The sequence below is a fragment of the Solea senegalensis genome, linkage group LG15 (assembly GCF_019176455.1).
Source record: "Solea senegalensis isolate Sse05_10M linkage group LG15, IFAPA_SoseM_1, whole genome shotgun sequence".
NCBI lineage: Eukaryota > Metazoa > Chordata > Actinopteri > Pleuronectiformes > Soleidae > Solea > Solea senegalensis.
In genome coordinates this window covers 9,613,584-9,640,710 of record NC_058035.1, presented here as the reverse complement: position 1 = coordinate 9,640,710, position 27,127 = coordinate 9,613,584, and the positions used below count along the sequence as shown (strand labels likewise).

Below are 27,127 nucleotides of genomic sequence, written 5' to 3'. Positions count from 1 at the left end.
TGCTGTGTACTCTCCAGTACCATCTCTGCAGACACAGGAGGGGAGGACCTTCTCGAAAACGAAGATATTGTCATTTTTTTTGACTGACTGGCTTTTGTATTGACACTAATGTGAGTAACCATGTCGTCTCCTTGCCCCCACTTCTATTTTACCAACCACTGTGTAACTAGTCGCAGTTCTATGGCAGCGAATTTATCCTGACGTTCACTGTTAGCTTGCTATCCAGCTAGCATTAGCTGCTCTTCGGAGCTCTTCTGGCTGCTCCATTAAACGGTTAAGCGCCTGACACAAACACCAATGCATGATACAGACCAATGAGCGCTGTTAAAGTCATACAGTTTTACTATTTGTTAGCAGATAAGTAACAGCAAATGTATTACCTGCAGAATGAGTGTAAAGTTAAGGCTGAAACCAAAACATCGCGTCCTTGTGCATCAGGAGGAGGAAAAGTTAGTGCGCGTTTCGTCTCTGACATGACAGACATGACAGGACCAGAATCTGGAAACAGTCAGTCATCATCTAACCGCTTTATCCTCCACCAGAGGGTCGCGGGGGGTGCTGTGCCAATCTCAGCTTCATCGGGCGATAGGCGGGGTACACCCTGGACAGTAATCTGGAAACAATGCATATATTTTTTTTTCAATTCGAGAGAGTTAATTTACTCACTAGTGGATTAATACGGACTTTATGGCTACTTGTTAAGCCGACTGTAAAAGTGTGATCATTTTGGTCCTGTCCAGCATCCGATTAAAGCAATGTTTCTTATCAGTCCCAGAAATGAATATATTGGTAAACCTGCCCTTTTGTAGGAGTATACATTATGCATCTTTTTGTGTGTCTTTGGAGTCTTATTCTTTTTATGTATTATGCTGTTTTTCCAAGTGTTCTTTTTCTTTAATGGTCCCAAAACATGCAGATTTGGTGATTAGGCAAACTGACTGGTTGGTGTGAGTGCAAGAGTGGATGGTTATTTGTCTCTATGTGGCCCTGTGATGGACTGGCCACCTGTCCAGGGTGTACCCCACCTTTCGCCCTATGTCAGCTGGGATTGGCACCAGCGCCCTCCGCAACACTCATGTTAAACTCTATTGAATCTAAACTTTTCAATTTACAAGGTACATTTGCAGGGGAAGTTGTGTATCACTGGACCACAGTTTTTGAAATTTGAGCTGTCAGATCTGCTAAGGTTATAGAGTTTGTCGACCAACCTAAACCCTTTTTGGTCAGTACACCGGTTGTTCATATAGTGTGTATAAACATCTTTTGTTATTTTTGTGTGTATGTGTGTGTGGTTTAATCTATGAAACTGGCCAGATGGACTATGGCATCATGAGAAGTGTTTTTTTTTTCAACCTATGCCAACCAGTAAACTTAAATGAAAGCTGTTATATACCATAAGTAAGTTACAGACCCCCTTGTGGGTCTATGCAAGTTTCTTCAACAATTCTTCTTCCGACAAAAATCCCATCTCTCTGTGTTTATGTCTACCACCTGGAGGCGTAAAACATACCTGAGCAACAGAGGAAATACAAAATTAAGGAACCTTGGAAAGCATTTATCGACATCTGAGAACCACATATTACAAATCCTAATTGATGACATAAATTATAATTGCCATAGTCTGTTTAGGTGAGTCTTTCAGCTCCTGTTTGTTTCTATAGGATTTTCAAAGAACACAGCAGACATTCATTTTATGTTAGTTGGTAGAGAATGATCAGGGCTAATGTTGATTTACTAGGTTAGACACCTCATCAGTTTGTGTTTTCTTTTTCACTTTCTAGTTGAAACGAACTGGCTGAAAGTGATTTTGGGTTGTGCTGTGGATCTGGCTAATCTCACTGTCAGAAGAAGGAAAAATAATGTCTTAAATGACTCTGCTCAGAGTGAAATGGAGCAGCATCACATTCATACAATGAATTAAAGTGTCATGCCTGAATTTATCAGGACTCTTAATTGGCTCAGGTTTGTTGTAGGACTTAAAATACAATTCAGTGATCTGTCACTTTTGGACTATTAATTTATTAGTGGGAAAGATTGGAGTGCTTCAAAAAATATATTTTTTGTACAATATCCAAGCACTCTAGGATTGTACAGATCATGGTTAATCCTCACTATGGACATTCTAACACTGCAGACATTTCAAACACCCAGGTGGACATTATTTTCATCAGCCACAATTGGCAGTCAGGGCCACATAGTAGTGTAGTGGCTACTGGCTAGCACCGTTGCCTTATGGCAAAAAAAAGCTGGGTTCACAACCCGGTCCGACTGAGGGTCTTTCTGTATGGCATTAGCATGTTGGCATTCCGTGTGCACATGTTTTTTCCCCCGGGTACTTTCATCCCACAGTCCAAAAACATGCAGAAGTTAATCTGACACATCAACTGTAGGTGTGATTTTATTGTTCGTTTCTGTGTGTCAGCCCAGCGATCGCCCTGTGTCAGATGCGATTGGCTCTGGTGGCTCAGCTGGAAACTCAGTTCAGAACAGTTTTGTGTTTATCCCTTTGCTTCTTATTTATGAGTGTGTTTGTATTTGTGTAATATGTTGTTTGGGCAAAGATGAAACGGCTATTTTCAGTTGGACATAAAATTTGTAACCTAGACATTTCAGGCAGATCTAATTTAGGTATCAGGCTATTTTCTCAAGGCAACATTTGAAAAATGATTTTGAAAAGGATGGCCTTTCTTTCTATTTTGTTTTATATCCGTATGGCTCATTGTTTATGTTGTTTGGCTCTAAATAATGCAGCTGTTTGTACCAGCATCTCTCAGGTTGTCCTAAAGAGCAGTGTAGAAGTTGTTAGTCTTTTTCAGATTGAGCTGTCTCCAGCTTCACAGAAATGACATGCATACTTTCTCTTAAACTCCGACCATCCAGTCTGCTTTCACAGGCTGCTGAACACTCCAGCAATATGCTCTGTCATCTTTTTTTATTTCTGCCAAATCATTTTGACAATCACGGCCTGAATTGTTAATAGGATATTGACAGGTGGCAGCTTTAAGCCACAGTGGAGTTAAGTCCTCTATCCCGCACTCTGAATAGAGCACACAAAGGAGCTACAGATGCACACTGACTACCTTGCTTAATTGCTGATTGCCTTTTTGTGACATTGATAAATGAAACAACAGTCTGGTTGAAGATGAAGTTCTGGAGCTTAGCAGCACTGGTGGCAATTAATTTAATCCTGGCTTTCTTTTGTTTATTAATTAAGGTGTGAGAATATGACAGTGAACTGCTGTTGTTCTAAGCTTTGCGATAAGTGTGTTTAATTAGTTTTTGGTCAGATTTTCCAAATCTTCAGCATCAATAGTTCCCAAGCAGTATTTATTATTTATTTTAATTTACACACTTTAAACACAGACTTTGTGGAATTTAATAAAGAGCTAATTTTAAACAGAAGACAAACTTCTTGTGAGGCCGGAATATTTCTTCAATTGATTTGAAATTGGATTCATTTTGGTAATTTCTAATGCAATAGGGTCCTATGTGTCACTACATCCTTTCTCTTTTCCCAATACAGGATGTTTCGTTTGCGGGCATTGTCCGCAGTTTCAGTGGGGCTAACACAGTGGTCCCGACGCTACCACAGTGGGGCAGTGAGAGGGTCTGGTCAGAGGAGGCTGATGCTTGTAGCTCTGGCTGGAGTAACTGGCGTGTCTGCCAGTGCTGGGCTGCTGTGGAAAAGGTAAGTCACAGGCAGTACTTCTACATACTATCTAAATCCTGTGGACACACATGACACACACACACACACACACAGCAAGTGCTGTGCATAGATATGATCTGTGAATGGGTGAATGGCAAAGCTGTAGTGCAAAGCAGCTTCAGGTGGTTAGCAAGACTAGAAAAGTGCTATATAAATACATACCATTTACCATATATTGAGAGCATTGCTGTTGTGTGTCCTCCACTTTGTTTTGTAAGCTTGCTTATACTGTTTGTCAGTTCCTGAGGAGGTAAACTAGGATTTTCAAATCCTAGTTTACCTACTGTGCAAAATTCAACAGTAGGTTTCCTCTTGAGCACATGTCAGATTTGATTGCCTTACGTTACACAATTGTTGGTGTAAAGAAATTAAATTCCTTCCCTGTATTTATTTCTGATGACATTCAAAGCTACCACCTCAGAGGTGTCATATGTTTATGGCTATCATTTACTAAGGAGGCTGGGGTTTAGTTAAAGCAAAACGGTAGAGAGAGTGTTGATGTGAGTGCTCTGTCGGGACATGATGACTGTGCTGCAGTAGGTCGAGTGATGGATGGTGCCTCAGGGCATTTGAAACTGATGGGACGGGACCGTTCCAGGCCTTCACCTCAGGGTTCATTCTCCTTGTGTCTCATTAAACTGAATTATTCAGCCTGCTACAGACAGACCCAGCTATTTATGTGTATTGCAATTTTCAATTTAGTCAGAAAAATGGGCGAGTTGGAGTTTGTCATATTCTCTGCCTGCCAAAACCTCTGCAAATTGTACAAACACTCTGCAGGATTCTCATTCCTCTTTTTTTAAACTCTGCTTAGTATCATAACCACAGTTCACACTGTAAAAGGTAGTCGGCTACATGGTCCACCTGGGCTTGTTAGTAGGATAGTCAACATGAAACTGTTCCTTGGATATTAATCTTTGTCTAATCTCTTTCTTTGTTTAAAAAAGAGCATATGCAGACGCTGGGTCCTCTGTTCGACACTCTGGTCAACCAGGAGAAGAGGAAACTGATTTCATGAAGGGTACAGTCTCAGACTCTGAGTCAGAGAAATCAGTGGAGACCAGCAGTGGAGATGAAGAAGGGGAGGGGAAAAAAAAGAAGCCCCGCTCCGGATTCCGTGACCGCAAGGTAATCAATAAACAAACAATCAGCCATTCAGACAGTCTTTTTATTCCCATCTAGAATGCTGTTTTATCCTCCTTCTGATCAATGCTGAACATGCAAATGCAAGTATATTTTTGACAGTATATTTTTCACTGACACACGAGCAAATCAGCGAGCATGTCTGCCATCCTAAATAATTGAACCACCCATAAGATTTTATTGAACCACTCATAAGACTTTATTGCTTTTAATTATGCAGCAAATGACAACAGACATACAGAATAAAATGTTTTCTGAATATTCTAAAACATGGATAATAAACCCGGTTTGAAACTCAGTGTATTGGTGTTGGAGAAACAAGGAGGTTGAAAGAAACAATGTGATGCAATGGCACATCTAAGTTACAGGTGCAGAACTATAAATGGCACAATCACTTTTGACTGTGCAGCAGTCATAGTCTGGTCTAGTAGATGTCTAGGGAGCAAACTGTTATAGTGAATCACAGCAACACATGATTCACTTGTGTGTTGGTAAAAATAGAGTTTGAGCTAGCTTCCTTACGATCTGGAAAAAGGGTTGAACAAGGGTTGGATGATTTTACGAATATATCTATCGGTGGTTGTTTTGGTCTTTATGGACCAATTTTTTGTGGAGCAGATTTTTATATTTTCTTTAGCAAATATAATGGTCTGTTTTGTAAGAGTAGTTCTCCTCTGGAGTGCGAGGTTGGCGGTTTGAATACTGGCCACATCATCATTCCAAAGATGTAAAAAGCATACCCGAAGCCTCTCTGCTCACCACTTAAGTTTAAAAGGAGGTGTAGCGGGAGGTATTCTGCAACGAACTAGTATCCGATCCAGAGGGGGGGAGTAAAAAAACAACAACCGAGTAGAAATATAGATTTGCTTTTTGCTATGGAAACTATGCTCCGTCATGGAGGCCATGCCATAGTCATACAACTGACCACATCTCCTTGAGAATTCAACTCTATAAATAACATGTCAAATGCAGTGAAAGTGTGTGAAAAGGAACTGGCACCCATTTTGTAATAGACACTATTCATTCATTCATTCAGTCAGTCAGTCAGTCCTTCCTGACTGTACCGGTTCACTCTCTTTCCCATTTGATATTGCCAATAGTCATCCATCCATCCTTTCTCTATGCTACATCTGCTTAAGCTAATCACATCAACATGTCTGTTGAATATTTATGTTTGGAGTTTTTGGTTCTTACGTGTTCTTTTGTCTTTACATCTTTCAAACGTTGGTGAGCTCATTCAAAATAATATATATTCACCAAATTATGCAGCAAGCAAGTGGGACTTTTTCCCCATCCACATCCGTCTGTGCTTTAAAATTCAGTGCATTCACCTTACTTTGAAACTGATTTACCATTCTTGCGGCAGAAAAATACCGTAAATAACAGGCATGACACACACAATTTAGTTAATGTAATTTTTGTAATGGAAAGGGAGAGCATAAAAGACTGAAAGGTCAAAAGAATGAACTTGGGTCTCCATCAGTGTGTGGGTGATGCTGACTTTAGTGGCCTATAAATCTGAGGTGATGAGAACTTGAGTGAGATGACAGCTTGTCCGGGGCTTTTTTATCACTCATAGTCTTTGCTTTTCCACATGACTCTGCTGTAACTTCTCTTCCACACGCTGAGGGTTGCTTCTTCTGCAGGGTATGCATGTGGTCATTTTTCCTCAAGACATCGAAGGCTATTAAAATGATGAAGCATAACTGAAGCTTTTAATCACCGTTACAGACTCAAGAAAGTGTAGTTTGATCAAATCCTTTATCTCTCACTCTCGCTCTTGTTTGAAATAAAATGGAATACAGCGTCAGAGTTTAGACTGTAAAATGGTTTACATTTCCATAGGGGTTTTGTTTGGTGTCACACAAAATAACCACCTGTGTTTCCCAGTTACACTGCAACTTATTATTAGAATGCCAATGAAAACAAATAATTGGACTTCACTGTGTCCCACAAGCCACATCCACACATAGAATAGAATAGAATAGAATAGAATAGAAAGCCTTTAGTGTCATTTTAAAATGATTGTCCAACACCTTTGAAAACCTATCACACTTAAGCACATATTTTTCCTTGGGTCTTGTTTTTACCTGTTTTAATATTTGTCCTTGGTGATCAGATCATAAGTGCACAACTCTTCAGTTCATCAGTTTGAATTTGGCATTAGTTCATGTCTGCATATGTCTCCAGTGATGACATGAGATCTCTTCCTCAGTCACTATACAAATACGCAGGCAAATTATTTCTGTTAGCAGAGACTACATACTGTTTTTATTTAGTCCGACTAAACTATCGTTGGTGAATGTTGGTCAAATTTTCACACTTGTGTTTTTTTGCAGCATTTGCTAAAGTCAGGATGCCTTTTAAAACGAAATTATTAGTGCGGATGTGGCTTTGTGACCTAGAACAAATCCGTGGTCTACCTTCATTCTACCCTGATACGATTTCCTGTTTTGATAGTAGTTGAGTCAAGATTCAGAAGGTTAACCTCACACATGGGACTGACACCTTGTTTTCCTTATTCTAGTCACTCCATTACCCCCCTGCACTCTCTAAACCCTCACTCAGAAGATTCACTTGCTCCACACATGTTTTAAATGTAGCTACTCCTTTAATTTTTATTAGTTTGGTATCTCAGTATCTACTTTCTGGACCCGACTGTATGTTGGAATGACACTTACTTTTTAACCTGTGAAATGAATTATACTTTACAGGTGATGGAGTATGAGAACAGAATAAGGGCCTACTCCACTCCAGACAAGATTTTCCGTTACTTTGCCACACTGAAGGTCATCGGCGAGCATGGAGATGCTGAGGTTTACATGACGCCCCAGGACTTCATACGCTCCATCACACCTAACGAGAAGCAGCCCGAGAGTGAGTTTCTTCTCTGATTTCTGAACATCCAGTGGTCCACGAGAGTTCATGCTTTTTAAGATTACTCATTTAGAATTAAGTGAATTTTTTCAGCTGTTTTTGGCCCCAAATACATTTGTAGCAACCTGCTGTAATGGAATTTCCCATTATAGCCTGATGAATCATAACTTTCTTTTCCCTCTATAGCTGTGTTTTAGATTCACATACAGTGCTATTTGAAGTAAGGTTTACCTTGTGCTAGCTTGTGCACTGTCAGTCATATCTTATTTACCTGCAGTTTTGTGCAAGGTGTACGTCAGGCACTGTAAGTGAGAGTGAACTGGTGTTGATGAACACCACCCCCAATGCCGTAAACGAAAATACTCTGTGGGAAACTGCATGTGTCATGCATGCTGATGGTTTATGGTCATCACTCTCCAGGGTGAGATGTTTCCAGGGTGAGTCCAATTGGCCTTCAGTGGTGTAGCATTACCCAACATGGCTCACATTCATACTGACCGCACATGTGGCAGTCATGGCTCAGAATATAAACACCCTAATGTTCCCTAGTGTTCAAGAGGACTAAGGGAGGTGGGGGGAAAGAGGGGAAAGGAGAGGGGATGACAAGACTGGCCAGGCATGCTGAGTTGAGGGAATCACGAACACAGCAGTTGGTGCATCAATTAACGGGTTCAAACCAGAGCAGACCTCAGGCGCCTCACATGAAGCCAGTAACAGATATTTGATCTTCCACCATAGGGGGACTGGGATGGCAGGGAGCTCAACATGTTTAACTTCCATCTCATCCCGTTTTTCAACACGACAACTCCAGTTAGATCTTCTTGTATCGCAATTAACTTTCATCACATGAAATGAATGAATTTTTAATGTGTAAGAGCCATTTAATCCTGAGGATTTATAGTTGAGGAAGCAAGCCTGATGTTAGCACTTAAATGGGCCTGTCACATACACCATGTTTGAGACAGACCTGTTTAAGTCCTTACACACTCTTTTCTCCTCACCTCAGCATTTTTACCTGTTAACCATACTCAAGACTTGGCTTAGCAGGTCTCTCATTGGCCTTCCACTCTTAAACTATGTACCTCACATGAATCCCTTGCTCTTCATCATGTCTTGATTCTGTCTTTTGCCCTTTGAAACTGGAATTAAAGTAACAACAAGCTGAATTATGTTGGATAAGAAAAAGATACACCTAAATTAGGTTCAATAACAGTCTTTAATTTGAGCCTCAGTTACCTTTGTTTAAATGATCAGCTGTTTTTCTTTAGCTGAAGGTTGATGAGTAACCCTTAGACCCAGCTATCCTCAAAAGTATTTAGTCAGGTTGCTACTATTAACTTGTTAAGCTGAAATGTATGACTTCACAAACTGTTAATATTTTGTGTAGATATATGGGCTTAAGAACTGTACCAGAATGCTTAAGTTCAGAATTTTCAGGCCCTGAATTGGAAATATCATATTATTGTTACTGAACAACTGAATAATTATTTACTCAGCAGACACACTTTAAATTTCCTTAAATATGTATCTTATCGCTGATGCTGTGTAATTATTTTCTTGGTCTTGGAGTGTGACTATGTTTTACTGTTATGTTGATGAAGCCAACTTGAAACAAAAACGTGGTATGCACTTCATTAGTGTGAGATTCATGTGAGATTTATGCTCAAAGCGTCACTAAAGTGTTAAGACTGTTTTATCAGCCAGCATGCTGCTAGTCCATGCTGTGTGATATGAAGAGCCTGTTTAACTCTCTGACGTTCCCCTCTCCCTCCCAGAGGCACTGGTCGTGGATATATTTTATAGATTCATTTAACAGATGGTAACGGTTGTGTCTCACAGTCATTTTGAAACAAATCACCTTAACGAGGTATAATAATTTAGAATGCCACTTTTTTTTGGTGGTATAGTTGTCCTTTTGATTAAAAGATCACAGCTTATGTTTAAAGTCTGTTTCATTAGGTTTAGTAAAAAGTAGGACAAGTTAAATATCAGAATTATATTTAGCTGGAAAGTGCATTGGTGAATTTTGCCTAGAAATACTCAACACAGAAGTAGAGCTACAGTAAAGTAAAAGTTCTGTACCATAACTTCTACTTTCCTAACCTTTATTTGCTTCATCACAGTGATTATTCAAACCAAACTCATCAAATTGCTCATTTCAAGCAACCAATACATACAAACATTGCTCATAGTTCTTCTCAGCTTTCTGACTGCTGAACAGAATGTAAGGTGCCTGTTGAAGAATTTTTGATAAATGCTTGTTCTCAGGATCAATAAAGTTGTCTGAATCTGTAAATGTAAATACTTCATACAGTCGATTTTGCTTTGTGTCGCTGACTGGGGTTTATAAATAAGTCCTGACTGAAAACTTTGTAGTAACTAATGATCAGAAAAGTCAAAGCGGAATGTTGATGATTGTTTATATTAAAGACCAGGCAAAGTGGAAATAGGTTATTAATGACAAATATTAATCTCTTAACAAGTGTCGATGATAACCAGAGGTGAAATGCTTCATGATTTTCATGCTTGGCATTAATCTTGTCCCTCATGTGTAATTAATCTGCCTGTCATTTTGTCTGTTATTTGTCTCCTAATCTGTATGCTCCTGTTCATTCTCCTTCTCTTTTTCAGATCTAGGCCTCGATCAGTTTGTTGTGAAGCGCTATGATGGGAAGGTAAGAAGTGGGCATTGAGGCTGTAGCAATCATGAAGGTCAGCAATAGGGAGTTTAACTTAAAATGTTCAATCTAAACCAAAAAAATGAATATAAACTAAACTAGTTAACTGTAGAAACTTCCATTTTCTCATTGATTTTGTGATGTCCCATAATTGGCAATATCAGTAAAATGATCAGTTTGTCTTATACAGAAAAGAGAGTATTTACACTTATGCACATTACCCATCATGGTGTGTGGGCCTGTCTGACATCCATCACCAGCATAATACAAAAGAGCTACAATTAGGAACTTAAAGATAAATGAATCTTGTCTTCCCAAAAGCAGTGTTCTAGTTACTTGACAGAGCTCTCATTTCAGCATTATTCTCTTGTACCTCTTGTGCATAATGTACAAAACTGAACATTTAAAGTTAATATTCCTTTATTTTGTTGCATTTCAGAAATTTGTCTGAAATATGACATGTAATTGTAAAATATTTAACTTATTTTCATGCAGAAAATGTTTAGCAAGATGCCTAAATTATGGTGTTAAATGTGTAGATTTACAAAGTAAAACGAGAGAAAAAAACATCAGATAGAAAAATTGTACCTCAATTCCCATAACTAACTTTTAATTGGGCATTGCTTATCAAAACATAAGCGAGGGTTTACTTCTGTTAAAGTCTAAAATCAATGTGATAGTACCTGTAAGCATATATTTAGTTGTATTATTTATTGTCTTTCTGAATCACAATTCTTAGAAATGTAAATGTAAAAGCATAATGAAATCCAGATACATATTTCTGGCTGAAATTGTAAAATATAAAACAATATATATAATATAATATTCAGGTGAAATAATATGCACTCTTCTTTTCTTTGCTTATTTGTCTTTGCTTTGCTTTCTCAACTGTCAATTACTCAGAATGAAAAAAACTAGTTGAGACTGGAAGCAATAATCAGAATATTGTGACTTCTAAAACATTGTAAACTGAATATAAACTAAAGAATAAAAGTGAGATTTTGTTTTGCTCTGCATTTATCCAGAGCATATTAAAATTTTGTGGCCGCCTCAAATGGAAATGTAGCACTGCACGTTTATGGCCCTTGTCTGGTTATGTAAATGTTATTCCTATATTCAGGCCTTGTCTTTCTTTTGATTGCCAGGCAAATCCTTGGACACATGGTTTTCTTTGATGCTGAATTTAGCATGTCCCCTGAGATTTTTCTGGTCATGGCCAGAGTGGCCGACTCCTCCTCTCCCTCTCAGGCTCTATCCAAACCCCTCTTGCCCAGAGACATGTGCCTACATCTCATTGGGTTAATGGGCACCGCTAGCTAGTTGGAGGGCGAATAATCTATTCCAGTTTCTTGCCAAGAACCCATGAAATGTAGTTCACATGAAACTAAAAACTGCAATGAATCAGAGCTTGATGCAATTGGCCATGGCAACTTTAGTGGCGCAGTATTTGTAGTGTGCAAATCTTTTTGTTGTTGGAGGGTGTGGTGAAGTAGACGGGGTGTGTTAGGGGTGAGGTGGTAAACTATGATTTAGGTGAAGGTTGACTGCAGTAAGGAGTAGAGTATTATGTGAGTGTAACAGGAGAGCTCTCCTTAAAGACTTCCGTGTCTTAGTTCCTGTGGTGTAATTTTAAATTTGCCTCACAAACTGAGAGATTTGCCTTAAGGGGAAGATAAAAGTGTATGTTTTGTAATCCTCTCACTGCATCCTTGCCCCTGTTCTCTCCTGCTCACGCTAATTTGTTCCAGGATCTGGAACAAATTAATATATATGTCAGCAAACAGTACAAGCCCTATCTGGTTGTTTAACAACTGTTTATATTGACTTGCTCTGTTTGTTTAATTTTTGCTTTCCTGTCAATGGAAACGACGATTGTTTTAGAAGCCTTAAAATGAGATTGCTGCGTTTGCTCAGTCAGTCTTTCCGCTGCATGTCTCTGCTGTTAATCTACTGTTTATTCACTCTGTGTGACCCTTACCCGGATCATGTGGGCATGCCTTCAGATACAGTAATCATGTATTGATGTGTCCTGACCTTGCCATTGTTAACTGTAGATTAATTTCTTGTGCAATTATCAGCCATTCTCTCTCATTCACATAACAAGTAATCCCTCCATTTTCTCTCCCCTCCTTTTTCTTGTGAATAACCATCATCGGCTCCCCATTTTTTCTTCTCCCCAATCATTCAATCTATTGATCCCCCGTTCTCTTCCCACGAACTCCCCGATCCTCCTCTTCTCCTCCTTCCCGACTTCTCTTCTGTCTCCCTCCCTCCCTCCTCATTGCTGCCCTTTGCCCCTCCCTCTCTGCAGGACTTCTGGCAGGTATGGGGTGTGTGTTCTGAGCAGCATGTGTGCACCTGAATGAAAAACTGCACTCTGTAGTCACTACCTACTTCTCCCTCTGTCTCTCTTTTTTTTTTTTTTGAAAGCTTTCTTTGTATTACTCAGTTTTTTCACTCCACTGTAAAAGAATGGACAACACAGTTAATTACTTTTGTTAGTCCAGGGGAACAGCTAAGTAGATACATTTGAGTGTTGATTAATTAGCCTCGACCTCTCATAATTTTCAATGTTTCTGAATGTCTCTGTCAGTCAAAATGACGTAAAGATAAGCTGAGCACAGCAAAGGGCAGGTCACAACCTGTTCATTTATTAATAACAGGGAGTGTAGGAGACTGACGATGACATGTGCCCTATTGTGAGTGCACTTTATGCAAACACAAACTCTGTATTGTTGTGGGACTGTGTGTTGGATACCTCCCTGGTGCCCTTTGTGCAGCTTGGTTTGGCAGCTGCTTGCCATGCCTTTTTCTGTTGAATTATTACCAGTGACTTTACAGGGATTATTATAAAACACTGCAACAACGCTACATCATTTTGCCAGTGTCCCAAATTAAAAATGTTGAGTTTTGTAAAGCTGAGATGCAATTAGCTGTCATTTGTATTGGTTAATGCCGAATCATAGCAATGCTGTTCCCCTGCACTTCCTCTGTCTTGCTTTCTAAACACTCCTTTTCTCCTCATACTCATATCTTCTCAGAGATCACCTTTAGCTCTCCACTTGCTTTGGCACTTAAGCCCTTTCCCCAGCATGCACTGCTCTATTGTCTGTGTCTCACAGAGAAAGTAGTTGGTGGTGGCGCCCTCTCTCTACGCATGGTGGCATCACAGGATGGGTTTGGACCCAGCAGACGGCTCTTCTAGCTAACATTGAGGCTGTACTGATGTGCTTTACAAATCCATCCCCTGGACGTCAATGCTGCATGATTTATGTAGAGCATGATTTAGCGTCACTGAAGGCAGTACTTGTTCTGTACATCTAAAATGTATGACAATTGTTTGCTGTGTGCTGTGACCTCTCAATATAAAGCCATAGCGTCTGCCTCATGACCAGCTGTGACTGGGGGAGGACAGCTGTCACTCATAGGGAGCGCAGAGCGCTGTTTCAGTGGAAACACGATTCTTGTTACACCAACTGTTGTCATGTTCACTGTTTCTGATTTCACAGGAATCTCCCAGGAACTGTTGTTTGGACTGTCAGCTCTATTTCTACATCCTTGTAGAAATAATCCACAGTCTTCCGTTCTGACACACACTTTTTCACCCACTCTACTAAGAAAAAAAAATCACACTTAATTCTATTCCTTATCTCATTGTCTTTTCCTGTCCTAATCTAGAAGAGGTTGGGTTGTCTGTACACCTGGTCGGCTATTTTGGTTCCCCTTCTGCTCTTAAAGGACAGCTGCCAGAGAAATGTGTTTTTTTAGCGTATCACAGGGCTGATTATTCTGAATCGGCCTCCCAGAATAATTATGAGTTATGATTAAATGTACACCTACTCTGCAGTTACCCCTGGGATCAAAGCAGAGGCTAATGCATTAGTGTTCCTTTTAGCTACACATTGTTCTGATGGTTCTGAGGTGTCATCATACACAGAGGAAAAAACACGCTTGATCTTTACTGTTCTGATGGTCAAGGATGGATTCTTATCTATTTCTTTATTTTTATGTGTTGATGGTAACTGTGGTTTTCAAGGGTGTGTCCTTTGTGGTTTTATCTAAGGCTTGGATGGAGGCCATGCCCTAACTGTGTGTAAGAGAGCTTTCAGCCACCATGTAGAAACATGAGACTTAGGCCCAGGTTCACTTTACCCTCAAAAAGGCCATTGTGATGTCCCCTTTCTTTTGATACCCACATCTTTTATTGTACCTGCTAAAGTGTCAATAAGCTCAGAGCTACGACATCACACAAAGCGGCACAAAGGACATAAAGGTACATTTATAATGCATTCGTCTCGTGTTCTCCTCTCTCTCTCTTTGACTCGCTCTGCACTGTCCACTGTCACACTCTACTCCTCTTGCTTTTTTTATTTTAATGAATGATTCCCCCAATGGTGCCATGCTCCAGTAGACCAAACTCTACTGAGACTCACCTGTAGAAGAGATGCAAGGTCGCTTGGTAACATCCGGCATTTAAGTCACACTAACTGTCTGGTCTAAGAATATATATTGCTCTCTTTCTTGTGGTGCTCAGAGGTGCAACAACAATATCATCGGTTTTGGTTTTTATTATTTTAAAGCGTTAACACAACTATGGGCTTATATCTCGTCTCTCATCATCCACTTGCCTTTATTCCTATCTCCTGTTATCAGGGAGTCTGCTGCTGCAGTGTCGGTCACGGGCTAATCAATAACAAAGCACTGCAGCCCGATCAGTAGGGCCAAGTCTAAGGTGTCATCAGCCAAGTGCCTGGCTGCACAAAGTGCTTGTGGAGCATTGTAAATGATAAGATTAAAGGCAGCAGAAATGTATGTGTGGCATATTTTCCTATTTTTTGCATCCTAATGTAAATCTTAGTCTAATTTGCTGTAATAGCTTCTGGATTTGTTCTAAACAAACCCATGATGCATGATTTTTTTGGAATTGGAATTAATTAAATGGATGCTGAATCAACAACGCCGTGTGCTTTTGTAAAGCTAGAGAAAATGTAACAGTTTTCCGGTTTGTCAGTTTCCAGTGGTGTGATTAGAGAGTGCTTCTGAACAGAGAGGTTTAGCCCTTTTGCATGCATGGCTGGCTGTGATTGACTTATATGAGTCTTATTTGTGGGACACTTATAGCTTGGGTGAGTTGTAATTTGGCTATGGCAGCTGTTCAGGCTGCTGTATGTCTGCCTGGTGCACTGGGGAGATCAGCCCTGACCAAACCCTTATCCCCATCTGTGTGGGTTTGTGTATATGACCGCAATACATTTGACTGCTCTGCCGCCAGCATCGTTCAGCCAGCAGCTCCGTTAGTACTATGTTTCTGCCTCAGCACACAGACTAGTGGAGTGGCTGAGTCAGTCATCTGGACACAGCCTGTGGACTCAGCCATAACTTAGCTGACACATGTATGATCACATGACAGAGCTCAAGGCGGAGATGTTAAGAGAGCAGTCGTCACTGATAACAGACTAACATTGACAGAGGAGTCGTGGGCTTTTAATTAACTAGATGATAATTCGAAACTGATAAAAGACCAGACTGATGAAACACAACAGATTTTAAAGTCTGTATTGGGGAAATACATAACTGTGTAGCCCACCTGAATATCGAAATTGCATATGTACACATTGTTTACAAGAGAGGAGGGAAGCACTGCATGAATCCAGCTGATCCAGGTGTTTTTAAAAAAAAAAAAAAAGATAGAATACAATAGAAAAGAACTTTATAATATAACTTGATCAGAAAAAAACATTATTATACTGCAGTTTTATTCTTTAGTTTACTTTTTTTTTATGTAGCACTCTCTATGAGCAGTGTGTGGTATCACAGCTGTGCAACATGAAGCTACTTGTGTCTGGAATTGTTTTGTCACAACCTGATGAAGACTTGGAGTTGATACACTTTGGTCTTGTTTGGCCTTTATCCTCAATATATAAATGCTTAATTTAACTTTTCCTTAAGGTAGAGTGCCTTAATGCACTGTTAACATCTCGCAGGACTTCTGGAGTTATGTTTTGTACATATCTGCACAGTTAAATGGTTTGTTGATGGATCATCTATCGTTGGTTATCTTGAGTTGGAGGCTAAATCTTGCACTAGTAGAAAGGTGGATGAAGGAGAACATGAGGCGTGATCTTAGCAGAGCCACATGCTCCATGGAAAATTTCTGCCTCACAGCATGCACAATGTTACATCAGTGCACAAGTTTGCTGTAGTGATACATCATGATGATAAAGCACACACCATATATGAGAGCGAGAGTAAAAGCTAGACGATATTGTCAGCTCAGCAGGGAAGTCGGTGGATGGAGTGCGGGATCCCAAAAGAGATAACCATGCTCTCCTCTAACTAGGACACTGGCTTTTGTCTGAGTAGACAGAAAGTTCTGGGTTTATTAGCAAGTATGTCCATGCACAGTCTGAAAGCTCTAATTTTATCAGCTGAATTTATTATTTGGTTCCAGTCTTTATTCATGGAATATGTATTTGTTCTTTTTAAATGTCATTTTGGCTCTTCTGCGGGGGTGTTTTTGTCCTTGACTCAGGACTGAAGTGAAAAAATAATGAGTTATTATTATGCCTAATGTACTCAGTGCCTCTGTTGTAATCATTATAATCGGCACCATTGTGTTTATGTCTTTAATGTGCAGGGTTGTGTAGCTTTCTGTGTAGCAGTGAACACACACTTGCCTGCTTAGGTACACACTTGTGAGGTTGTGTGAGTGACATTAGACTGGCTCACCTCGGGCCTAGGGGGTCTTTTCTCTGAGTGTTATTGTTCCAATCTCAGGAGTCCAACGCCAACCTCTTTTATTTTCTCATTTTGCTTCTGTTTCCTATGTGGGCACAATGTAGTTTTACATTTCTCTTCTTTTCTTCTACATATACAGTGAAGGTCTTCAACTTTCATTGAACCAAAAACGAAAAAATGAATTATGTCTCCCCCACAGAGTAATAACAGTTTTATTTCTCTCACCTTTCTCTCACCTTCTCCTACTCTATTTTCAGCTCACATATTTCACTGTAACAACTACATTTCTTTGTTTGTACCACGGATACAGTACCGATGGACATGGATTGGGAATAGTGATACAACTTACTTACAATATTAGAAAAGATGGAAAGTCACTGAATGGGTTTAAGTGGCTGTTATAACAGCCTTGTTAGTGGCACAGTATAATTTTACATTTTGGCCTAATTATAGTCCTTGCTTTATTCTCTCTACTTTCAACAGGCATGGTTGTTCATGAGTGTACATTGTAATCGTAGACAGTAGAGATGGAGAAAATATAATTGCATTCCTAATTTGAGTGGAATCCCCAGTTATCTTGTTTGGAACAAGAGGTTTTCTGTGTGTATTTGTGCTGTGTGCAACAATATGAATGCATGTGTGTCTTTGTCGTTCAAGGCTCTGCTAAAGACAGCAGACGCCGTGCTGTTATCTAACAGTTTTTCTCCTCCTTCCTCCTCCTCTGAAATGGACTCCTTGCAGACGGAGGTAACTCCACGTGGGCTCAGCGAGGCCCAGCCTCTCCATCCTTAGGCATGCTCTGTCCATCTGTCCCCTCTCTCTAATGAAGTGTTGTCTCAGTCGGGACACTGTCTCTGTTTAGTCTCTTTTCACTGAGTGTGTTGTGTGCATGTGATTAAGTGGCACTCTTCATGCAATGCTGTGGATATACACATGCTAACCGGAAAAATGTCTTTAATGTGTGTTTGTGTGTGAAAGAGAGTTAAAATCACTTTGTTAATAATGATTAATACATTTGGGTTGTGTTACAGGCATTGTTAATCAATAGTGTGTGTGTCCGTGCTACAGGCTCTTGTGATGTTTTCCCTCTCTTTTATGTCAGTCTCACACCGTGAGTACAGCCTCTGGTGAATAATGTGTCTTGTACTTGAACTGACCACAAACTCTCACTACCACACTCACCTGCCTGAATGGCTTCATGTGTATGCAGCACTTGCATGAACGTTATCGTGACAGTTTATACATGTCGTCATACATGCGCTCTCCTTTCTGTTTTGTGCGTGTGTTTGTGTGCACTCGAGTGTGTGTGCGCAAACTTGCACACACACACGTGTACACACACACACACACAGCCACACCTGGGTAGATGCAAAGGCTGTGAGGCTTGTGCACCGGAATCATGTGAAATTCTGTCTTTTTTTGTCGTCCCCCTTTTGTTTGTCCTGGCCTGGATGAGCAGAAAATCGCCCAGGAGAGGGAGAAGTTTGCAGATGAGGACAGCATTTTTTTCTCACTGGGAGAATGTGGCCTTATCTCCTTCTCTGACTATATCTTTCTCACCACTGTGCTGTCCAGTAAGTACACTGTTGAACTCCACAGTCCTCCTGTTATTTGTTCTTTTGACCCACCCATTCAAAAAACCCATATCCTTAAAATATTCCACATTGATCAGAAATCAATGAAAATTTGTGTCGTCTTTGCCTTTTGTTTTATTAGTTCACAATGTTCCAATATGGTATGATTAATCACGTTATCATGAAGCTGACATTCAACCATGATCTTCAGTTACACTGATGGTAGTGGATGGTCATTTAAATTAAGCTCTGATGGCTTTCTCACGTGGCTAGTAAACTTCTCTCTTCCAGCTTAGCTTGTTTTTCTTATTATAATCCAGTCATATGGAGAAAGTCTCTTGGGAAGTTTTCAAGGACGAGTCATTTTTAAACAGTCAGGGCAGGGTGCCTGATGTTTGGTTTCAATCCATTTAACACGGCCATAAAAATAGGACACATGAGATCATATTTTATTGAACAGAAGTGCACATTGCTTTAAGTCTCATAGTGCTACTGTACATGTTCTTTCCATCTGTAGAAATGAATACTTTTAAGTAATTCTTTTTTAGCAATATGCAGTTTCTGAAGGTCACTGTACAGACACATGTGATTCAGTTTATACTGGAGATTGAAATATGTAAAGCCCCATATGCTGTGTTTGTCCAGTGTGACGTAATAGCCCGCATATCTTACATGCAAAATGTGCATTGCTTAAACATTATGAGCGCCACAGAGGGACAGTGTATCTATTAAAATGATGCAGACCATGTTGTGGAGAAGACTATGTTAACATCTTCACCAAAAAATTAAGAAAGTAAAAAACAGATGGTGGGTTTAAATATGTGATTTATATTAGATTTGCATATTTTTTTTTACCATCATCATTAGACAGGATGTGCTGACTCTTGGCCGAGGTTGTGTGTGTAGATGGTTTTTGAGGCAGATGCTGAGAAAATGTAAACGGAGGTGCAGCAGACACAAATTCAAATGTCCCTGATGCAAATTTTAGCATTTGCTCATACAGAGAGGGCAGGTTCTCTACTAGCAGCTCACCTGTTGGCTGAGGATGCAGCTGTTAGCCGATTGTGTAGTATTCATAGTGCAGCTGTGTGCTGGCTCACAAATTAGAGCATCCTAAGGCTGAATATGCTGCATAGTTGATATATTATTACTGAAACTCTTTAGCTGTTGTTTTGATTGATCGCCATTGATGTGTTGTGCTGATGTGAGGATGTGTCTCTTTCTCTGTGTGTGTGTGTGTTTCTATACTGTGGCGTGCAGCTCCCCAGAGGAACTTTGAAATTGCTTTCAAGATGTTTGATCTCAATGGTGACGGGGAGGTGGACCTGGAGGAGTTTGAACAGGTGAGCAGCTTGTGTTGCATGCAGCTGTCACACACAAACAAGCACAAAATCATATTGAATAACATAGCACATTAAAGAAAACGGAAGGTTAAAACAGCAGGTGCCTGCATCTGGGCTGCGCTATAATATTAGTGTAGCTCCTAATTGCATTACAGTTACTACTAATGCAAAGTGACAAGCAATAAATGCAGGTTCCTGCATTGGTATGCACCACTGACATTTTGTGCTCTGCTCAATCCTATCGCTTGATCCAATGGGGTTTGATGTAGCATACTACATATATTATGATAGACATACAGTATTTAAATTAACACCTCATTATTCAAGGGGTTTTAAATCCCATTTTTTAAAGTAAATTGCACCGTGATAATCTCACACAAACCTTTATTTGCTTTACTAAATCATTTTTACGACAGTTTCTAAAATGTGATAGATTTATTTGCTCCAGAAAGTATAAAGTAACCTCATCCTGGTTGACATCCTTTCATTTTTAGGTCCAGAGCATCATACGCTCCCAGACCAGCATGGGCATGCGACATCGCGACCGCTCCACCACAGGGAACACCCTGAAGACAGCCGGCTGCAGCTCTGCTCTCACCACTTACTTCTTTGGAGAAGACCTGAAGGGGAAACTCACCATTGGTAGCTTCCTGGAGTTTCAGAGGAAATTGCAGCATGATGTGCTTAAACTAGAGGTAAATGAAGAAGTGGGGAAAGTGAATGTTTAATTTTTTTTTTATTTGTCGGTGTACTGCACTGTTTTGTACAATTATAAGGAATTAATTTGAATATTGTGGCTTTGCTCTGGATCTCAAGACTGTTCAGGGACATGAAAACTAACAGCTTTCTGACTCAGTGGAAATAAATCTTACTGTCATACTGAGTAAATATACAAACAAACCCAAAGGAGAAGTGACGAATGAGTTGATAAACTACTCATAGGCAAATGAGGGCTGGCACTGGCAAAAATGCCTGTCTGTCAGCATCTCTCTGAGTTGTGACAGTGAAATATAAAAGCCATCTTCTGCCACTTCCTCAGCAACCCTCCCCTGTCTCTGCAGTAACAGCAACTCATCAGTGCTGTTGAGCATATGGTTATTCTTTTAATTAGCGTGGGTAGTGTCTGACTGATACTCTGAACATCACTGGGCAGCATCATCTGAAGTTCTAAGAATAGGACTTGAAAGAAAGTACAGTCTGTCGAGTGTTAACGATAACACAAGGTTCAGAATGTGCAGTCAGAATGCCACAAATAAGGGTGACACTTTTTTAAAAAAACAAGTCATTTTCGCCTTTGTTCTTTTCTTCAGTTGAGGAGAGTGCAGCTCATACTGTGCCATATTTTGCCAGCTGTACTGCACTTATTTTTTTCTCCCACTCTCTCTTTTTTGTTACTCTTTTAATATCCCTAATTGGTAAATTTCCAGGTAGATCTCGAATCGCCCCTGAATTCAAAGCACAACATATAGATATTGAAACACAGCACCTCACCTTCCCCACAGCTACACTGAATATCATGCATACAGACTAAAATGTCATAATAGCCAGGAACCTCCGCTTACAAAAGGTAAATTCTCTGCCTGTGCATTAATAGACGGTTCACTCCTCAAATCTTCACTCCAGGCTTATTCTCTCTTAGTCATGAGCTGACACTCACAGGTTTCCACAAATGATCAGTTTGAGAGCTTGGCACGTTTAGAGAGAAAAGACAGGGGGAGGCTTGTTGCCGTCAAAAAGATTGACCTGACTGGATTGACCACTCCTGCAACATGGTAAAAAATGTATTATGTAGATTTTAAGTCACCAACACTGGCTCAGTATATGATTCAACTTGAAACCTGACACCAGTATTAACACTAGTTTCCGATCTTCATTGCTCTGCCTTCCCTCTCCTCCAGTTTGATAGGAATGATCCGATGGACGGCAGAATCACTGAGAGACAGTTTGGCGGCATGTTGCTGGCCTACAGCGGAGTCCAATCTCGGAAACTCAAGCAGATGCAGAAGGGTTTGAAGAAGATGTTTAAGGATGCACAGGTAGATAAATGTCATGCTTGCACAGAACTCTGGTGGTTGTGTGTATGTGTCTTAACTAACTGTTGTACATGTGAGGATGCCTGGCAGACACTGTGTGCCAGAGGGAAATGGAGATGGTGCTTTGAGTTTGTGAATGTGTGAATGATATGGATTAGAGGTAATACATTAGTGGGAGAGAACACCACATTCAGAACCTGATATCATCCACATGACTGACACTCACTCTCCACTCACTTCCACTGTCTCTGTGGTGACCAAGTACAGAGCAGCCGGTGTCTCCCTTTGCCTCACACTCAGTATTTGTTTTTATGCCATGTCCTCATTTTTGTTTTTGTTTTCTCTTCTATCAATCAAAACCCTTTATTTCGGCTTACTTTCATAGTACACAGCAAATTGTATAACAACGAGATTTTTTACCTTTCCCTCACCCAGCTATTTTTCTGCAGACAGTCACTTAAGGCAGTGCAGTGGCTCTACTGGGACACACCAAACAGGATAAAAATGTAAAAATATTCTAAAAGGAAAGGGCTTGAAGCAAACATCAGTCTATGTGTACCTTTCCTGTTTCTCGTGCTTAACATGAACTTTGAGGTCATCCTGGTTCTGCTGCACTGTAATGAGCCCCGTAATTCGAATGACTAAAGTAACATTCATGCATATTGTATCCCCAGAGGTTCTTCAGTTTACTTTTTTATTTAAAAGAGTCACATCCTAGTTTGTTGGTTTACTTTAATGTACCACTATGCTTTTATAAAGCAGTTTATAGCAAAACAAGAAAACATCAGGGATGCTGACATTTCTCCACTCCATGACAAAAACAAGAGGATGAATGTTACCCGAGTTGTGTCTCTCCATTGAATTAAACTGCAGTAAATATCTCTGTCTGTCTCTCCCTCTCTCTCTCCCCATCCATCCATCTCTCCCTCTTCTTTCCATCATTATGTCTCTCAGCCTTGGCGTAACCTGTAGTGTAAACGAGAAAAACGTTATTTACTGCCTAAAACCAGCTGTTTACTGTTTGTTGTGAATGAGCTCATTAGCGTTGTGGCAGCTGTGTGACTGACTGTGTGTCTGTTTGTATGTGTGTACGTGTGCATGTGTGTCTAAGACCGTCTGTTTCCTTATTCATCTCTGCTTGCTGTGTATTCATGTGTATGTCCCACTGCTGAGCGGCTCCAGGAATGACATTGTGCAGTCAAATCATCAATCATCACAGTATTTGGATAATTTTGCACAGAATTGCTTACATAAATCTACAGGGATAATCTTTCCCTGATTTGCCCCAAGTATTCTCACCCAGTCTTTTTTTTTATTTTTTTAAACCTATTTACCCCTCTCATGCAGGGCATCACATTTGAGGAGGTGGAGAATTTCTTTACTTTCCTAAAGAACGTGAATGATGTGGACACAGCGTTGAGTTTCTACCACATGGCTGGAGCCTCCATAGATAAAGGTACACCTGTGGTTTCCCCTTTCTGCTGACGTTCTCCTTTTTCCTCCTAATTACTCCCCTTTAGACGTAACTGTTGTCACTTCCATCCTCTTCCTCGCAAAGCTGTTAACTCTCCATCCAGCCATATCCTCCTCCCACATCTCTTTTTGCCTGGCTGTACTCCAAATTGTAACTTAGCCGTTTGTCATCTGTTTCTCCATCCGTCCATGTGTCTACCACTTCTTCCATCAGGGCGGCATGCTTAAGAGCACCCTTCACCTTAAAACTCAGTTAATATGGTCATAAAATTCATTTTTCAATGAAATTGATTCATCATGTGTCGCAGCTGCAATTCTGCTGCAGTACTGAATACAAAAGCCAACCTTTTTTTTTCTGCCAGTTAAACACCTTTAATGTGAGACAGCTGCACTTGGACGCTTCTCAGTCGCTAAAGATGAAACCTGTAATTATTTGGTGTAAATCTAGACAGTGTCAGTCTATATTCTCTCTTCTGAAGAATGATTGTGATACAGAAGGAACACAGGACTTGGCAACTGACCCTAGGTATCACTGTTTGGTTTGTGAACATCCATTTTGAAGCTTTGGAGTTCTCATGTTGTCAGGAAATGTTGACCAAAGGGTTTACTCAAAAGATTTGTGGTACCATAATGCTCAACCTCCTCAGGGGCTGTTATGGCACTGCTCGTTGTTCCTTGTGAAGGAGGAAGGGCAATGCAGATTTGAGCCTGGCTGTGAACCACAACATTCAACTTCTTGTGCGTTATGGACTTGGATAAGGCTCAAGACCAGGAGAGACTGCAGGACTATGGAGTTCTGAGACTGAGAGTTGTGTCCATATTCTGTCCTCTGTGTGATTCTCATGAACAGAATTTCAAGGCACAATCTGGGGGCAGACTGTAATATTTGGAGGCCTCAGAATCGCCACTCTGCTGTTTGCAGATGATGTACTTCTGTTGGCGCCATTAGATTACAACCTTGAGCCGGTTAAGAAGGTTTTGGCATCTGATCATTTGAAGTCATAGAGTCGAGCTGGCGCGTCCAACTGGTAGATCAACCCAGAAAACTACAAGTAGAGATTGCATGACTCGTCTTACCCGTGAATGCCCTCAGAATCCCCCTGAAAGAACTAGAATTGTCACTAAGTGTCAGAAAATGTATCAGTGAATGATTGTTCAACAAAACCAGTTACCAAGTGACAAATCAGTCATTAAATAGTCTACTTTTCTTTATCTTTTTCAAATCTTTTTTCATTGACCTTTGACACTATTTAAGTAGTTTAAGCTATATATTATATATTATATATTTTTACGCATATTTATATATTTTTTACCCATATTTTATGTCTTCCAACTTATTTTAGTTGTTTTATTAGGTGTGTTTTATTGCCTTTATCCTTTTATTTATTATTCAGCACTTTACAAATAAAGTTGGATTGGATTGGATACTCCTCCATGTTTGCAATTTACTGAAAAAAGAGTCTTTCGCATCCTAATAAATGTCAGTTTTATTGTCAGAGGAGTGAAAGCAGTGAGGACAAGTATTTTTTTTTCTATGACTATTGTTTGATTTGTCAATTTCCTTCATCTAGTGTAGTGATTCAGCATTGTCTCTCAGCACAACTGAATCACTGATGAAACAGCTGCTGCAGGATCTACCCTGGGTGCTTGTTTCCAGAGTATTGTTTGGGCTGCATGGCTACACACTAACAAGTACAAGTAGTACTTGTCTCACGTTTGTGTGAGAGTGTTGTGGAGGTACGGTAGATTGCTGTCTGTGCTCCCTTTTCTTAATCTTAAGGTGGTCTTGTATCTCTCTCTTTTCATTTCATCTGTGATTCAAGTTCTGTCATTTCTTGACCAAATCCAATGTCTTATATGTGGCTGTGTTTTCTGGAACAGCAATACATTGTCTTTCTCAAATGTAGAAACCCTCCTAATCTTAACTATCTATTGACTGAATCTCTCTCCCCCCCTCCCCCCCACCGTCTCCCAGTTACCATGAAGCAGGTGGCCCGCACTGTTGCTAAGGTAGAGCTGTCGGATCATGTGTGCGATGTGGTGTTTGCTCTCTTTGACTGTGATGGTGAGTAACTGACAGGTTCATTATATCTCTCCCGCTGCAAATAAATGCGGCAAGCCAATACTCACACTGACGGATGGAAAATATCAGTAAATTGAAGTCATCTCCTCCTCACACTCGCTCATCCTGTATTATTTCATCTCCTAACTCTGTGTCCTCAGGGAATGGAGAGCTTAGTAATAAGGAGTTCATAGCCATTATGAAGCAACGGCTGATGCGGGGACTGGAGAAACCCAAGGACATGGGCTTCACTCGGTTGGTGCGAGCCATGGTGAAGTGTGCCCAGGACACTGCCTGGGACTTCGCCACACCCAAAACATAGTAGGCAATGTGTGAGCAAAAGAGACGGACAGCATGTGGGGAAAAAAAACAACAACAACAACAACACGTCAAGCATTAAAGGCATCCTGCTTCCACAGGTCTTGAGAATTTAAATACACAATTAATGCCATGAACTCATTAGGACAACGGCTCGGAGGGGCATCATCAATCATTAACGCATGTTAATGTAGTTCAAGCTTTCAATACAGTGACTGAAGCATGCTGACACAGCGCTTTGTGTCCGAGAGGGCCTCTCTAATATGCCTGTCTAAGAAAGCATTGTGGGTATTTGTATATATTTAAGCATACCATCAAACGTCGTAGAAAATATGTATATTTTTGCCATATTCTTTAGAGGAATGCAGTGTCTGTGGATTAACTGTTTTTCACTAAAAGCATTACTCCAATATCTGTATTGAACACATTTCACTGCAAAAGGGAAGACGAGTGGTGGAATCAATCTAATGTGACCTTCAGCAGTTCAAATGCTGCTGAATGGCTGTTCTGCGCTGACATCAGACTTAAATGTTTCTTTGGATGGACAGACCAAAAGTCTATAATCTTGTCAGCACCTCTTCAATCAGTCTGTTAGCTCCCGCGGCCACTTTACTCGCGACATTTTGCCCCGAAACGATCAAGACGCTTGACTTGCTTTAAAATGTACTGTTCACTGTGTATTCTTCAGATTAACACTTTATATATATATATATATATACGCTGGTGTGTGATGAAAGAAATGCTTTATTAAAGATGTTTTAAAAAAATATACAGCTGATTTTTGAACGACTGTGCTGCTGGACTTTTGCTGCCATGTTCTCATTTTCACTCTTTCATGATGTGAAAAGGACACCGGAAGATTAGTGTGTTTTTAGGCCAAATATTGCTGTTAAATATTGTTTTATACAGTGGTTTGATTGTGTCAGGAGAGCATGAGAGAAGTCAGCAGTTTAGTCTAATTGAAATGGACAGGATGGCCAGTCCTCAGCCTCTGCTGTCCATTAAAAGATTGTCCTGCAGCACACACTCGCAGCACTGCGTTTGGCTCAGACGAGCTGGCTTGCTCTTTTGCTTGCTCACACATGGGCAGTGTTACTCAGGACCAACTGCGACACAGAAGAGCATGCATGTTCTTCCAAATGCGCTGAAAAGAAATATTTGAACACATTTGGCAACGAT

The 27,127-nt window shown here is 40.3% G+C and overlaps 1 protein-coding gene across 5 annotated transcripts; it reads left to right on the top strand.

The window, feature by feature from the left end:
- micu1 (mitochondrial calcium uptake 1) lies at window positions 1–26,717 on the top strand. 5 transcript variants are annotated; one of them, XM_044045372.1, is made up of 14 exons: window positions 1–110; window positions 3,524–3,688; window positions 4,657–4,837; window positions 7,567–7,729; window positions 10,361–10,404; window positions 12,719–12,730; window positions 17,887–17,892; window positions 18,605–18,719; window positions 19,980–20,062; window positions 20,557–20,757; window positions 21,961–22,098; window positions 23,443–23,551; window positions 25,544–25,633; window positions 25,792–26,717. In XM_044045372.1, coding segments are annotated over exons 1-14 (1,470 nt in total). In that variant the 5' UTR covers window positions 1–108; the 3' UTR covers window positions 25,953–26,717. The 5 variants fall into 5 exon arrangements, with proteins under 5 accessions (XP_043901307.1, XP_043901309.1, XP_043901306.1 ...); XM_044045374.1 differs by lacking the exon at window positions 12,719–12,730; XM_044045371.1 differs by lacking the exon at window positions 12,719–12,730 and having other exon boundaries at window positions 17,803–17,892.
- The last annotated feature ends 410 nt before the right edge of the window (window positions 26,718–27,127 follow it).

Excerpts from the sequence above, each read along its gene's own strand:
- micu1 (XM_044045371.1), top strand. Across the intron at positions 10,405-17,802 it reads TGAAGCGCTATGATGGGAAG|GCTCTGCTAAAGACAGCAGA; the intron begins GTAAGAAGTGGG and ends TTGTCGTTCAAG. Across the intron at positions 23,552-25,543 it reads TGGAGCCTCCATAGATAAAG|TTACCATGAAGCAGGTGGCC; the intron begins GTACACCTGTGG and ends ACCGTCTCCCAG.